At 37.5% G+C, this 17,145-nt stretch overlaps 1 protein-coding gene across 1 annotated transcript in view; it reads right to left on the reverse strand.

Moving 5' to 3' along the window:
- LOC132858335 (roundabout homolog 2-like) overlaps positions 1-17,145 on the reverse strand; it is a 93,294-nt gene that overhangs the window by 29,378 nt on the left and 46,771 nt on the right. Inside the window, exons 7-9 of the mRNA XM_060888634.1 lie at positions 16,112-16,236; positions 8,047-8,218; positions 6,591-6,796 (exon numbers count right to left, since the gene is read on the reverse strand). Of these exons, the coding sequence (XP_060744617.1) occupies positions 6,591-6,796; positions 8,047-8,218; positions 16,112-16,236 (503 nt within the window). The remainder of the gene's footprint in view (positions 1-6,590; positions 6,797-8,046; positions 8,219-16,111; positions 16,237-17,145) is intronic.

Here is a 17,145-nt window from a genome sequence, read left to right on the forward strand (position 1 = left end):
GGGCGCAGGTGAACCGTCCAAAGAGCACACGCCGCTTCTCCTCTCATATGATGGTTTAATATGCAAATTTCAAATCTTCCTCCAGGATGTTTCATATTAGTCGTATGATTTAGAATGCTAGTTGTGCTACCCACTGATAAATGTTATTACCGTGGCAACCAGTAGTAGAAACGCCTACTGTCAAGCAATAAAATCACTGTATGTGTAAACGATCAGAAGCAGTCATAAAGCATTGCGTAAACTAGAATCTAATGATTTGGAGTGATGGATAATTTTATAAAGGCGATTAAAATGAATTCATACAGTTCTAAATCGTTTATTAAATAGACAAACAACTGGGCCCGTATTCATGAAACTTCTTAGTGCAAAGAGTCGCTTCTAGTGAGAACATTCTATGAAAATTCTTAGAAATGCAGGCGTTTCACCTTGAAATTTAAGAGAAGATCCTAGTATAGATAAAAGATGTTCATAAAACATCTTAACCCTTAAAAGAGCTCATAATGTCAAAAGATTAAGGAGTTTGGTGAATGACTTTGTAAGAAGCTTCAGAGTTTATTTAATAGCAAAGAAAATGGCTAAAAGCTGAAGAGGGAGAAGAAATGTATTGTATACAATATTAATAATGATAGTGAGTTAATAAGGTGCTACAGATTAGATTGTGTAGGGATTTTTTTTTTGTGACCGATCATATTAGAGATAACATCTTTGACACAGCACAAAAATGCCATAGTGGCAGAATAATAGTGGCATACTGTATAATTTGTCTCTATGACATTTCTGCTCTGTGATGGAGATGTTCACAATTACATTACATTTATTACATTTGTAACATACAGATGTTAGAGCATCTGTAATAAGATCGGTCACAAACGTAATCCTTACACGACAGTCTCAAATATCTTAACATAGAGACAAAGTGAAGGTGTATAATAGACCAGATTTTTTTTTTACATTATTGCACAACCAATCACAGGCTTCAAAAGCATGCGTCATACTTTATAACAGGGTTAAGCCCCGCCTCCTCTCTAAGATAAAATTCGTTGTATTTTACTTGCTCAGAGTTGCTATGCTATTGGTCCTGAATCACTCTTAAACTTAAAGATTCCTAGTTACAAATTTTTAAGCTAAATTACAAGGTCTTTGAAATGATTATTAGAGTCTTTATAAATACAGGCACTGGTGTGTAAAAACACATTCAACATATGCACAAATTAACAGCAAACCTACCGAAGATCTTGAACAATGATCACATACTAATAGGTTGTAATGAATTGAATTGAGTGTTGTATAAAACAATCATATAAACAATAAAAACATATGTCCAGAAGAGTCCCGCTACTAAAAATGAATCAAAACCAACACTACAGCTGCTGACGGCAATCCGCAATGCAGTCGAGTTAATGGTTTCAATTTTTATACCAGCGCAAGTATTAAAATCATCATTTTGCTGTTGGGTCCAAGCCAATTTGTAAAGGGTTTTGCAAAGACGGCACAACAATGCATATTAAATCACAATTTGGATATGTTTCTCAGCGCAATTTGATTCAAGAAAACTGTCAGTTCTGCAGTATTTGCACTCGAGCCACAATTACATTAAACTAAGTGCCACTATTCCTCCTTATTCACTGTACACCTGCCTGTAATGAGAAAGGAACGATCTGTTCTGTATTGTGTACTGAATCTAAAACTCTCAATTAAGAAACAAACAATGACTAAATGAATGAAATGAAATGAATAAACAGGGTGAGTGATTTATAGCTGCATGCAGTGTCTCACTTGAAATTTATCAGCGATGCAATCCACACTGGGCGCTTTTATCGAGACCGTTTTAACCCCCAAGTGGCTTAGGAGTTTTTTATTTTAAGAAATACTGGGGATACAAATAATAAAAAAACCCAACCTTCTTCGATCTTTTCTAAAGCGAGATAATGCTTCCATTTTCTATTTAAAACTCTGGAGGAATAGCAGGATGATGGATGCTCTGGAAGCCTTTTAAAATTGTGTTGTTATGGTTTACATCACCTACAGTGTGTTGCTCTTTGGGGGGTTGTTACGAGCAAAAAAAAAAGGAATTAAACCGGCATTAAGCCCTCTATTTATGCTCGTCTTACATGCGTTTACACGTGTTTGCTTACAGTGTGTTCAGACATGATTAGTGTGTAGTGACTCATGAGCATTCAGCTCCATTGATAAAAACACATAGTGTAAATTTTGAAGTTGTTTTTTTTTTTTACTAGTCAAACTACATGCTAAATATAGCTGTCTTTTATTTGGAAGCATAAACCACAGAATATAGACTGAATTTGGCTTTATACAGTGCTTATACTGTAAACCATACAGGGAAACTTTGCGTATGCCTGAAGTTCACAAATGATGTTATCCATCCCTGACATTCGGCTTGTTTTTCTCTTGAGTAATTTTCGATTTCTTTATTAGCCTCATGGCTACTGGCTTAACCTCAGGGTTCCCAGACTAGAGGTTGTGACCAAGCGTGATTTACAAATGAGAAAAACTCAAGTCTCCTCTTTTCTATTATTGATTTATTTGACAAATGAATATCATGACTATTGCTTTATTGCTATAAATATAAATAAGGATTCTGAGTTATTATTTTAAAACGTTAGTGGGAGTCACCTACAGGCAAGCCACGTTTAAATTAGAAGTGTTTGCATTGTTTTAGTCTGACACGGTGCACTAGTGTGGGAGTTCAGCAATAAAAAATGGACACATTTCTCCATCCATCTACCTCCGCTAGTTGCTCGATATCACCGCGTGGCTCTGACTCAGTGGAATAACAGTCAAGAAAGCAAACGTAAAAATATCCAAAAACACTGACTGATTATGGATATCTAGGCATGATAAGGATGATAAATAATGAGGGGAATCTTAAATGTTAATAAGGCACACGGTTCTTAGGAAAAGAGCTAAACGGGTATAATTGGATATCACAGCAGCTCACCTGACTATGCCCTGTTAATAATGTTTTTATTTGCAGTTTGTTCTGCTGTGAGTCACTTGTGTTGAAGGTCATACAAATATGACAGTTACACAATGAACTGATTCTATGCCTTCTGCCTTATTTTTATGCATGAACTATGATCAAGAAAATACAGCCCAAAGAAATAAAATGTAAATGATATAATAATAATCAATGTAAATATCTCTGGTGCAAGGGTGATGACTGTGGTGTTATTCAGGAAAGCAGAATCAGTAACCTCCTGATCTGTGTACCCCATAGTACCTCATTATACTCCAAACGATTGCACTTTATGTAAATTAGACTTGATCTTTTAGGTACTTGATTATATTCTTGCTGTTTTTATAGAGTATGTCTGTGTCAGTGCTCCGAATTTCACAAAAATGACAATAAAAGGCTTTCTGTTTTTATTCTATTCTTTTTCTTCTCACCTGTCCATGATTTCAGAATTTGACTATCGTTTTGTTCTGTCTGCAGATCGTTTATAAAAACCATTCACCTAACAAAAAAAGCAAAGGAGTACCAAAAATAATGAAAGTATACAATTAAACTATACAATCCTGCTAGTTACTCTAATTGTTATTTATTGAAACACGATGAAGCGAATTGCAGTTTCATCGATACTATCAGTTATCAGCTGATCCCTATCAAATCCCATCCTTCAACTCCATTGGCGTTCCTGAAATTTTGTAAATTTTATTCTGTTTTTTGAAACATTATTTTGGAGAATACATACAGTGCCTTGCAAAAGTATTCATACCCACTGAATTTTTTCACCTTTTGACACGTTACAACCACAAAGAAAAATGTATTTTATTGGGATTTTATGAAATAGACCCAAAGAAAGTGGCACATAATTGTCAAGTCGAATGAAAATTATAAATGGTGTCCAAATGTATTTTTTTTACAAATAAATATCTGTAAAGTCTGGTGTGCATTTGTATTCAGCCCCCTTTACTCTGATACCCCTAACTAAAATCCTGCCTTCAGAAGTCACCTAATTAGTAAACAGAGTGTACCTGTGTGTAATTTAATCTCAGTATAAATACAGCTGTTCTGTGAAACCCTCAGAAGTGTGTTAGAGATCATTAGTGAACAAACAGCATCATGAAGACCAAAGAACACACCAGACAGGTCAGGGATAAAGTTGTGGAGAAGTTTAAAGCAGGGTTAGGTTGTAAATTAATATCCCAAGCCTTGAACATCTCACGGAGCAATGTACAATCCATCATCCAGAAATGGAAAGAGTATGGCACAATGCAAGCCTACCAAGACATGGCCGTCCACCTAAACTGGCAGGCCGTGAAAGGAGAGCATTAATCAGAGAAGCAGCCAAGAGGCCCATGGTAATTCTGAAGGAGCTGCAGAGATCCACAGCTCAGGTGGGAGAATCTGTCCACAGGACAACTATTAGTCGTGCACTCCACAAATCTGGTCTTTATGGAAGAGTGGAAAGAAGAAAGCCATTGTTGAAAGAAAGCCATGTGGGGGACACAGCAAGCATGTGGAAGAAGGTGCTCTAGTCAGGTGAGACCAAAATTGAACTTTTTGGCCAAAATTCAAAACGGCGGAAACCTAACACTAGTGTAAATTTCGTCACCTATTTTCAATTTAGTCTTAGTCTTGTGCCAAATGTCCTTGTTAGTTTTAGTCATATTTAGTCATTCACATATCTTTTTTTGTTAGTCACGTTTTAGTCGACTAAAAGTCTCGTCATTTTAGTCTAGTTTTAGTCAAAAGAAAACTCAAGGTATCTTAGTCAAGTTTTAGTCGACTAAAAGTCTTTTAATTTTAGTCAAAAAATTGTAGTCTTTTTTAAAATAACACATTATTACTGAGATTATTACTGATAAACATTTCAGTAAAAAACGTGTTTCACATATGTTTCACTCGAACTTGACTGCACATGACATTTTTTACTTTATTGATACTGCCTTTAATCGTAATGCAAAGACCGGGCATCGGGACATAAGCTGTCATGTACAATAAAAGAGCCTGTGCAGCGACAGGAAATATAATTTAACACAATAAGCCTAGACGGTGGACTTGCGCTCAGGATTTATTATTTTTTTTGAGCAACGTGTGGACAAATTTTTTCTACGCACACACTAAACAGCGCGAAGCCGCGAACTCATTCTGAATATTTTAAAGGCGTAACAGCTGATGAAAAAGCAGAGACAATTGTAGACGAAAATGAAGAGAGATTTTATCTTAGTTTTTATTTTATACAAAACATTGTCGTCTCGTCTTTTTTCGTCAACAATAATGCATGTTACTTTAGTCTTAGTCAGCGTTTTTGGACAGTGGTGCAGTGTTGTCATCGTCTCGTCTTAGTCATGAAAAAAAAAAAGGTTGTTGACGAACATATTTCGTCTCGTTTGACGAAATTAACACTACCTAACACTGCACATCACCCTGAACACACCATCCCCACCGTGAAACATGGTGGTGGCAGCATCATGTTGTGGGGATGCTTTTTTTCAGCAGGGACAGGGAAGCTGGTCAGAGTTGATGGGAAGATGGATGGAGCCAAATACAGGGCAATCTTACATGAAAACCTCTTAGAGTCTGCAAAAGACTTGAGACTGGGGTGGAGGTTCACCTTCCAGCAAGACAATGACCCTAAACATACAGTCAGAGCTACAATGGTGTGGTTTAGATCAAAGCATATTCATGTGTTAGAATGGCCCAGTCAAAGTCTAGACCTAAATCCAATTGAGAATCTGTGGCGAGACCTGAAAATCGCTGTTCACAGACGCTCGCCATCCAATCTGACTGAGCTTGAGCTATTTTGCAAAGAAGAATGGGCAAAAATTTCACTCTCTACATGTGCAAAGCTGATAGAGACAAACCCCAAAAGACTTGCAGCTGTAATTGCAGCGAAATGTGGTTCTATAAAGTATTGACTCAGTGGGGCTGAATACAAATGCACACCACACTTTTCAGTGTTTTTATTTATTTGTAAAAAAAAATTTGGACACCATTTATCATTTTCATTCCACTTCACGATTATGTGCCACTTTGTGTTTGGTCTATCACATAAAATCCTAATAAAATACTTTTTTGTTGTAACGTGTCAAAATGTTAAAAGCTCAGTGGGTATGAATACTTTTGCAAGGCACTGTAGTGACAAGGTCAAAATCATATCATGTCCAATATCATGTTCGATATCATATCGTGCAATTTTATCTTAATTCTCAAGTACCTTTTTTGTACATTTTGTATAAATAGGATATTTCATTTAGATTCAATTTATATTCATTTCTCTTGTGTATTCAAAAAAATATTTCATCTTATCTTATCTTATCTTGTCTTATCTTGTCTTATTTTTTCTGATCTTATCTTAAACGAGTTAATCCTCCTTGATATGGTTAAATGTTATCAATGATCTGAATTAAATAAAATTAAAATAAATGACTAAATTAAATGAAATGAAATTAAATGTACAGTAATAAAGCTGGCAATTAACACACTTTATGTTCCACGTTAGAATCAGTGTAAATTAAATTGCCTTTATACTGTATGTGCTATGTGTACATTATATATGCTTTCCATTTCCAACCCACTAATGAAAGCCAACAATCTGTTTTTCCTTGAACTGTCCATCAAATACCTGCAGGCTGCTGATGTGTAAAGTGCCGTTTTCAATCAAAGTGACGTGGACGCCATCTGCCGAGAGTCTCTGTCCGTCCTTCTCCCACCTGATGCTGGGAGGTGGGATGCCCATTACATGGCACTGGAGCTTGGCACTGGAGCCCCGTGCCAGCGTCTGGTTACCTGGGCCTTGGTGGATGATTGGGGAAATGAGGTCTGAGGGACCTGCAGAATAAATGGAGCAATGTTGTTGTAGTTTTTAGATCATCTGAGAGTGTCACTTTTTGGACTCATTTGAATGCTGACAGAGTCTTTTTTAATAAATGTTATATTGTAAAGGTCCCAAAGCACCTTATCCCTGCAGACTTACAGTATTATTACATCCTGTTATACACTATATAGGCAAAAGTACTTTATATACGCTTATGTTCCACTAGATTTTGGAGTGCAGCTGTGGGGATTAGTGAGATTGGGCACCGATGTTGGATGAAAAGGCTTGGCACAAAATCAGGCACAAAGGTGTTTTTCCATTACAGCATCAGCAAACCATGTGTTCATGAAGCTAGATATTGGAAAACCGGTGCAAAATCTGTACATATATTTAGTGAGTAAATACTCTATAACTTAGACTAGGCACTAAAATATCTGTGTCTGTGCTCAGATTTAAATCTGTAAACACAAGGGATGGTTTGTGAATTCCCCAATCTTACCATTGTCATAATCAGCCTCAACTAAAAAACTAAAAGCTTGTTTTTGTACAGTATGTCGGTCCTGTTTTACTTGGTTTATTTCCCTGAAAATCTAGTAACCTAAACCATCATGACCTACTGTAGATTAGGTATTTAGTAAGAGCTGCTCCATGTTCATAGTAACAAATGTGGTCTTTATTCGAGCTCTTGCTCACGTCTGCATTACAATAAAAAAAACGAGCTCTTGCTCTTGTGACTTTTATTTATTATTATTATATGTGGTAGCCTAGTGGTTAAGATGTTGGGCTACCAATTGGAAGGTTGTGAGTTCGATCCTAGGTCCACCAAGCTGCCACTGTTGGGCCCCTGAGCAAGGCCCTTAACCCTCAATTGCTCAGCTGTATAAATGTAAGTCGCTCTGGATAAGGGTGTCTGCTAAATGATGTAAATGTATTTCTTTTTTTTATTCTGTCCATAGGATCCCAGTCCCAATACACAACTGAAGTCTCAACCAAATGATCTGAAAAGCTCTTTTAAATTGCACCCGTACCCATTTCATTTACATGATCTGTTTAATCCCACAATGAAACTATATTAATGATGTATTTATTTAGATCATTAATATATCGTTAATATACAACGTGCACACACTGCAAGTCAGCGTTTATTAGTCAGCATTTACTTGATTATTTGTATGAAAAGACAATATGTAAAAATGAGAAGTGTGTTCAAATATCAGGTTCAGTTTCAGTTCCATTTTCTAACGGTTGGAATATTTGTGCTTACCAGTGACTACCTTCAGGAAGGCTTTGGAGACAGTGCTTCCTGCCACGCTGATGGCTTGGCAGATGTAGTAGCCAGAATCTTCACTGTGGACAGCAGTGATGATTAGCTCACCGCTCATGGACACGGAGTAGCGTCCAGCCTGAGAGGGAGGTTGCCCTGGGAATAGCAGCATCTATACAACACACACACACACACACACACACAGATTTCTCTTAATATTGTTTTGAAGACCTTCTATTGACATGATTCTAATTAAAGTGATGCCTAAACCTACATCTAAACCTTAACTACCCTAACTTTATCCTCAGAAAAAAAAAAGAGAAGCTTTTTGGCTATTTTTGCTTTTTATCTTTTTACATACAAGCTACATACAATTCCTAAAGGTAAAAATATAAAGGATTCAAACGGTAAAAAAAAAAAAAAAATCAAAGTCAAACTGTTGGATATTCTCATTCCTGTGGCACGTTTGGTCACCACTAAGATACAGACACACGCATAACCACACACAAGCATCTCTGTTTGCTCAACATCTCATTACCCGTGTCTTGTTCATCAGCTGCATCATTACACCCTTAGAAAAATGTATGTTTTCCCTGTGACTTTGAGAAGTAAGTAATTTACTTGCATCTCTCTTTTTCTCATCTACTGCAGAGTTCTCTCTCTTTCTCTCTCTCCCATCTCTCTCTTTCTTCTCCTCCTCTCTCTCTTTTTCTCATTTACCACAGAGTTCTTTCTCTCTCTCTGCCTCCCTCCCTCACTCAATCCCTCTGTCTTGCTCTTCTTTCTTCTCTCCTCTCTCTCTTTCTTCTCTCCTCTCTTCTCTCTCTCTCACGCACTCCCTCAATCCCTCTTTCTTGCTCTTCTTTCTTCTTTCCTCTCTCTTCTCTCCTCTCTCTCTTTCGTCTCTCCTTTTCTCTCTCTCTCTCTTTCTCTCTCTCTCTCTCTCTCTCTCTCTCTCTCTTTCGTCTCTCCTTCTCTCTCTCTCTCTCTCTCTCTCTCTCTCTCTCTCTCTCTCTCTCTCTCTTCCACCCTCCCTCCCTCCCTCCCTCCCTCCCAGGGGCATGTTAGAGTGATCAATCAAATGACACCAGGGAGGTGGAGAAAACCCAGACGAAACCCACATAGATACAGAGAGAACATGTGAAGTTCAGACACAGACTGTAACCAGAGCTCAAGATCGAATCATGAAGCTTTAAGCTTTGAGGCATCAACACTACATGCTACATCACCACAAATTCAGATGTGCCATTGATTAAAACTGTCTGACTGCGTCTCTGAGACATGGAGCCATTTTATGGCCATAAACAGCCAGAAATCGCCCTACTGATATCTTTGACTCAAATCTCAATTACAAAACATACCTGTCATTTATTTAAATTTCATTATTGACCATTACTTTAATATCACAGCCGAGATCAGCACAATTCCTGACTACGACAAAAGCATGTTCATGAAAACCTACACAATACATCAACACACACACTAGCGTTTTCTTTTCACTTCATGTCCACTGTACCTTTTACTTTTTATTCTCTGCAGAATAAGGAACAAGGTAAAAAATATTTTAATACAAATTTTGCCTTCGATGTTTATTTTTATGTCTTCATTATTAGTGTTTCAGTAGAACAAGGCCAATTTAAATGTTACACAGAAGTCTATACTGTTTGTGTGGCTTAGCAAGTAATGTAGCACTTTTTAGACTGACACAATAATGGAGGCTGTCTAGGTTTATCTGCAGAAACAGAAGCAAGAGCGACAGCCAAAGGCTGCAGAGGAACTGTGGCAGGATCTCCAAGATGCCTGGAAAAATGTAACGTAAAAAAAAAAAAAATTTGCTTTTTTTCTTAGTATACCTGGAAAACTGGTACAGCTTTAAAAGCAAAAAAAAACGATTTGCCTAGTTTGTTTGATCAGGTTTTTTTCTTTAAAAAAAGAAAGTTTAAAAGTTTTCCTTAAGGCATCTTTTGCTATAAAGAATTTCTTTAGACGTCTCCTTTTAAGACATAAAGCATGCGTTAAGACTATATAATCAAATATTGGTCTCTAAACCACGGAGGTGTGTCTGAGCCTTATTTCTGTACCCAAGGTGACCGAATCAGAAAAAACAGGCCATTGGAACAATGGGATTTCATCCATTTTATATAATTGTCCCATAATCCCATTTAATAAAATGTAATCATTAGCCCCCGGGCTTCCTGATAAAATGCCCTTTCAAATCTAGTCCTACTAACACTGTGCCTTCTGTGAATACTGGGAAATATTTTAAGATATGCAAAACACCTTACACTACTGGGAAATTGTTGTGAATAAACGCTGAAGGGCTGCCGAAAGATTGAATAAAATTCCACAGGCCGAGATGCTTATTGCTAAAAAGATGATTTTCTGCTTTTAGCAGTTTATCCTCTCTAAATGGATTATTTGAGGTTTTTTTTTGTCCCGTGGAACATTTTTCAACTTGGTTTAAAAGCATTCATATCCAAATTTGATATTTTGTTTAGTTGGATAAAAATAGATAATGATGTCTTTTAGTGTCACAAGGATTGAAGGATTGCATGGCACAAAAATGCATGCTAAATCAGCACACACTCACCTCAAACCAGGGCAAGCTGTTATGTAATCTCAAAGAACCTTGAGCAGCCCACGGCTGGTATGTTGAAAGTAATGCTGATGCTGATACAGTTCTAGTATTCTTTATAGTGTCATGATCTTTGAATTTTTCTGTTTTTGCCTGCAGTTTTTGAGCCACGAGTTTTTCTAGATGTTTCTACTGTCTGTTGTACTGTATTTTTATATGTTTAGATGTCTTTTGCTAGTTTTGGAAGGAGTTTTTTTTTACCTTTTACTTTTATCTCTAGTTGTCAAAAGGACATCCTGATAATGTGATATTAGACTGTGGTCTATTATGCAGAAGAGTTTGCATTCCAATGCTATCATCTGTCACGACTGGCTATTAACTAACATCAGAGCAGCTTATGAGAAAACTTTGGGTTCGTCTACAGTCTTAAATGGCCATTACACTCTAGTTTTCACAAGGTTCTGCTTCCAGACTTGAGAAATATGCATCAGACATGAACCCAAACATTTATCTTAATAAAATGAAAGTCTAGCACGAAGCCAGAAGACTTTATGGAAGAAAAATAGGAGTGTAACATAGATGAACAAAGCAGAATCAGTATTATTTGGTAAGTATGCCAAAACACAAGGAATTTAACTCTGGCTTTCTAGTAGCACGCACACGCACACACACACACACACACACACACACACACACACACACACACACACACTTCAAAAATAACACACACACGCTAGCATCAAGTAAATAAATAATAGATAATAATATTATTAATAATAATAATAACAATAATAATAATAATAATAATAATAATTATTATTATTATTATTATTATTATTATTATTATTATTATTATTATTATTAGTAGTAGTAGTAGTAGTATTTCTCTACTAGGAGCACTCTCGCATACATACTATACATACACACACCAAAAATTGCCAAAAAAAATAAAAATGCAGTTTTTTTGTTTATCCTGTAGTACACAGGTATTCTTTTGTTAAATATTAGTAAAAATCTCTAGCACAGTAGGAAAAAGGTGCATAATGTGCATTGATAATAACAGTGATATTTTCCTGTATGTTGAGAAATGTGCATTATTATTCTGGTTCTACTATTATGATTATGGTTATGGTAATGATTATGGTAATGGTTATTATTATTATTAGTAGTAGTAGTAGTAGTAGTAGTGGTAGTGGTAGTAGTAACAGTAATAATCCCCGGAAACCTAAAGGCCCTCAAGGATCTCACTGTGCTGTGTATGATGTGAGGGGAGGTGCAGTCTGGGGATTTTTCTCAAAGTCACAGTTTTGAGGTTGTTAAGCTCCAGGTTGTTGTGGCCGCACCCGAGTGTAAGTCGGTCCACCTCCCTCATGAATATATAGTCCTGTTGTTGTATTGGATGAACCAGATGATCATGTCATCCGCAAATTTCAGGAGCTTGACATTAGGGAAGCAATCATTTGTGTAGATGGAGTAGATGACATGCTCCTTCATCATTTTAGTATATTAAATACGCGGTAGATCAGATTTATGAAAGGTGGATCTCAATAAAATTTCTGGGGTCAGCCCTATTTGTGGGGTAATGCTGAACTGTTTTACTGTATTTGCAAAGCAAAATGTGCTGTTTGTTCGTTGCCCTACCGTAATGTTTTTACCCGAGATTGGTAGTAATTACAGCAGGCCCAATTTTACATATGCCCATCCCTCATGTTACACTGACACTGTGAATATGAGCATCAGTTTCCATGATTAACAATGCTGGAAGTAATAATGTACTGGTGTGCATAGAAAGTGGCCTTACTTTATTCCTTGGAAGCAAATTCCTCAGACAGCTCACTGAAGACATAGAGTAATTCACAGGCCTTAGATTAGTTATATGGCTCAAAAGGTTTCTCCTTTATGGTTCACACTCAATGCATTTAATATCGTCTTCATTTACACACTTAAAATAATTTTCACTACTTTTTAAGTTGGCATGTTTCACTGTGAGTTTCTAAACTCGCCTGCTTGCAATAAAGCTAGACAACTATGAGAAAATAAGCTCCAGGCAGACAACTATGAAGCTAGACTACTGTTTACTTTTGTATACACTCCCTTTGCCTCAGACTCCTCAACCTCAGTGTCCACTTTCTCCTCTTTATATAATAATTGTATCGGTACCAATCGGAACCAAATGCTTCATGCAACAAACGCTGTTTGTTTTCTGCTGCTATTTAAGCTATTATGGAGTGTAAATATTATCTTTAATAGAAAGCGGTGGTGAGGGCTGCCAACCTGTGGGCACAGAGATTTATCAGGGATAAGGATCATTAAAAAATGAGCACACGGTGCTGCATGTTGCTTGTATTGGAGGAAGATTCTGTAGTTGCTCCTCTTGATGTTTACACAGAGCACTGTCTGCAGTCTGCTTTGCTTTGATTGCTTTGCTCAGCCATTTTGCTTAAACATCATTAATTATAAAATACATGTTATCTGTTCATTAGTGCAGAAATATACACTGCTGGTGTATTTGCTGGTGTCACAGCATTTTGTATTTTGGTGACGCTTGTGTCACAGCATTTTGTATACACAAAGGCGTTAATAACGATTTGACATCTCTGAGGTAAAGAAATAGATAACAACAGACAACAGAAAGCATAAGAGATTTCAATATGTGTTCAATTCTCCCCAAAAACTAAAGCAACAATCAGTAACAAGGTGGGAAAAATAAGTACACCCTATAATCAAGTAAGATAGAAGTGTTAACAACAACATCTTGAAGCAAATGTTTCTTTGGGGGTTGATCTGTATTTCACACTGTTTTAGAGAAATCTTGGCCCACTCTTCTTTACAAAATTGCTTCAGTTCATTGACATCAGAGGGCATTTATTTATGCACAACTCACTTAAGATCTAGTTACAGCATTTCAATGGGATGAGGTCTGGTCTCGCTCACCTTCTTTTTTGTATTTGTCTTTTTTTATCCATTCGGATGTTGATTTGCTGGTGTGTTTGGGATCATTGATCTCTTGGATGACCTGATTTTGGCCCAGCTTAAGCTGCTGGACAGATGGCTTCCCATTTGTCTCAAGAATATTGTGGTGTAAAGTGAGTTCATCATTGTCACAATGACTGCAAGTTTCACAGGTTTTGTTGTGCAAAACAAACACCCCCATGCTTTCTTGACAGTTGGTATGGGGTGTTTGTGGTGATACATGGTTCCATGGTGCTGTGCATGATGACCAAACATCACCTTGCTTCTTGCCTAGGTCTCATCAGTTCAGATGACATTGTTTATTTGTGCTGCTCTATTATTTTTGCATACTGCTATAGCTATAGCTAGTCACCCTGCCATGAAAACCATAGCTGTCACAAACACAAACATTTACTGTGCTTACAGTGGCCTGTAGGTCACATGATGTAGCTCGTCTCTATATTCTCTATAGGTTCTCTATACAGTATCTCTGAGAATTAATGATCTGAGCTTTGACTGAATTTGAAGAATCCTTCTCAAAGTAAAATAGTAAAGTAGTGGCATGATGTAAACACCTGATAGCTCCAAAAGTTCTTCTTTAATAAAGTTGGTCACACATGATGATTAATCTTATGAATTTAATCAGTAACACATGGCTGATAATTATTCTCTTAATGATTGTGAAACTAGGAAATGACTTATTTTTTCCCACCTGATTGATGAGTGTTGGTTTACGTTTGGGGAAAAATTAGAACATCTTGAAATCTGTCATTTTTGCTGTCGCAAGACTTTATTTGTTTGTTTTTAGAAGATTGCGAGGACTACATTGATATTATATAGGCTATTACTTGTACCAGAGCCTTTCAGGGCAAGTGTGTCCTGATTTCAGCATGCAGTCTCCAGAATGCTACGCTGTCAGCCATTAAACCAAATTAAACCTTTTATACAGAAATAAAATTAAGTAAACCACAGAGACTGAACACTTCTTGGCTGATTTTGTACATATGAGGTAAAAGAATTTTTTTGTGAAACTAGTCCTTTAATATATTCACTAATAAGGTTCCTATTTTAAAACTGATCTCTAAGTGCTGCTTTTTTAAAGAGAAATACATTTATCCAGAGGCCTCTTGGGCCTGTTTCCATATTTGTAAAACCTCTGGCTAGCATACAGAAGTGCAGAGCCAGCTTTTTGTGGGAGCAAGGCGCCTAATGATGCTCATGCAGCAAAAGGTTTTAAAACTTTCCTTGGTACAGTATGTGAGTCCAGTGCACTGCTTGAAGAAGCCTACCTGTTTCATTAAAAACAATGATATACAATATATAATATAAATATGTCTCCGCCTTTGACGTTTCCTGCTTCAGTTCCTTCCAGAATAGCCAACATTAATAATATACAAATGAATTCTTTCATTTATCTGTTGAAGAGATATAACCTGAATGGGAAGCCACACAGCCACACAGGGGAGGAACTGGTAAACCCAGAGGACATAGGAAGAAGTAACCTCAGGATCCAACTGGGACCCTGGAACTGTAAGGCAGCAAGGATACTTTCTGCAATTCAATCGTGCTACCACATCAATATTAATAGCAAGCAACAACCTGGTATATTTATATGCAGTGATTTGTGTGTTAAATAAGAGATAATTGAAATCTCAAAAATAGTCATATTTTTCATAACAATATAACAGATAAATGGGTCTCCAACGAAGTGGTCGTTAATATTCTGTACTCACAACGCAAAAAGTGATTCTTAGAAATGACTGATGTGGTACTGAAAATCTCATGGACTCCTGATTCCTGCATGATTCACTCAGTATTGCTGTAAACAGTTGGGCAGAGTGAATTGGAACCAGTGTGATTTTCATACACACACACACACACGCATATACATTACATACACCAGCTGACTGTAAAATGAAGCTAACTTCACTGGATACCTGCACGAACAACCCTAGGAAAAGCACTGCACCATGCCTCCCAGGAGGCTTTCATCTCATTCACTTGGCCTGTTGTCTATTTATAGAATAGTAGTCTCTTCCCAACCACTATCAAGCAAGAGAGTGTGCAGAGTGAGTCTGTGTAGGTCTGAAGGAGGAGCATTGGCACCTGATGTTCTTCACAACCACCACTCCGCCTCCTTCACATTTTCTTCACTAAAGCGTCCTTCCCGAGACGCAGTCCTATAACCACATGGATCGGCCTCTATATCTGCTGAGCTGAAATGAGCCGAGGTTTTGATTTACCACTTCAGCGTAATCAGCACAAGGCTCCTAATCAGCACTGGCGACGGATAGAACAGAGAGACTGCTTATTGAGAAACTCTGGCTTGTTGGATGAATTTAATGAGTCATGGATGAAAATGGTGAGACGCACAAAATGAAAGAAATTAGCACCAAGAGCTTAGAATGATTAGGCGTCTGTAGCCCACACATAATAGCTCATCAACAAATAGTGCTGTGTTGTTATTGAGAGTTAGCATGAAGTGGAGCCTGAAAGAAAAACATGAGCCATTTCAGCTCATGTTCTCAGCTCCAGTACCTGATTCCCTTCTTTCTGCCAGAAAACCGCTGGAGGAGGGTTGCCTTTTGTGCCACAGTGGAAAGTGACAGTCTGTCCTTGGGCTGAGACCTGGTCCTGGGGCTGGAGGACAATCTGCGGGGGGACTGTGAAGGAGAAGAGAGGAGAGGTCTGAGATTAGCAAATTTCAGACACACTGTGATGAAAAACAAACAAAAAATGTTTGTATTTAAAAACATTTGTATAGAATTTAAAACAGAGATATCTATTATGCTTTTATCCATTATCTATTAAGAGGTCAGTGATGATGTGAGCTGCAGCTACACCATACTGTATGACCAAAGGTTTGTAGACACCTGACCATCATACCCAAATGTCTTACACACCCAAACCCCAAAGTTGGAAGCACACAATTGTATATTATGTCTTGTTTGTTGTAGCATTACAATTTCTCAACACTGGATCATCAAGATCATCCTGCACAAAGCAAGGACAAGGTTTGGCAAAGCTGTAGTGGAAACTTGAGTTTCTTGCCTAGATCCCTGACCTAAACCCTACTGGGATGAAGTTTTGGAATGAAGTAGAACACTGACTGCACCCCATACGTCCTCACCCAATATCAGTACCTAACCTCACTAATGCTCCTGCAGCTAAATCGGTTTAAATCCCTACAGCAACACTCCAAAATCTAGTGGAAAACCTTCCCAGAAGAGTAGAGGTTGTTTAAAAAAGCAAAATGGGGTGTGTGTGTGTGTGTGTGTGTGGGTGGGTGGGGGTGTTGGTAGGTGGGTGTGTGGGTGGGTGGGGGTAAATCTGTAATGCACATATAATGCATATAATGCAATTATATACTGTAGACATGTGAAAAAAAATCAGTAGCATCTACAGCAGCACCGTCTAATTAAGCACAATTCAATGAAATCCAGCATCCCTGACAGCAGGGAACAGTTGTTCATCCAAGCACACCATTAGTCTTTGGTTATACTTTGTGCTTCAGTACTGTCCTTTGTGAATTTGTGCATCTTTTCATGAACTATGGCTGCAGATGGATTTCC

This window comes from Tachysurus vachellii, chromosome 15, assembly GCF_030014155.1.
Source record: "Tachysurus vachellii isolate PV-2020 chromosome 15, HZAU_Pvac_v1, whole genome shotgun sequence".
NCBI classification, from domain to species: Eukaryota; Metazoa; Chordata; class Actinopteri; order Siluriformes; family Bagridae; genus Tachysurus; species Tachysurus vachellii.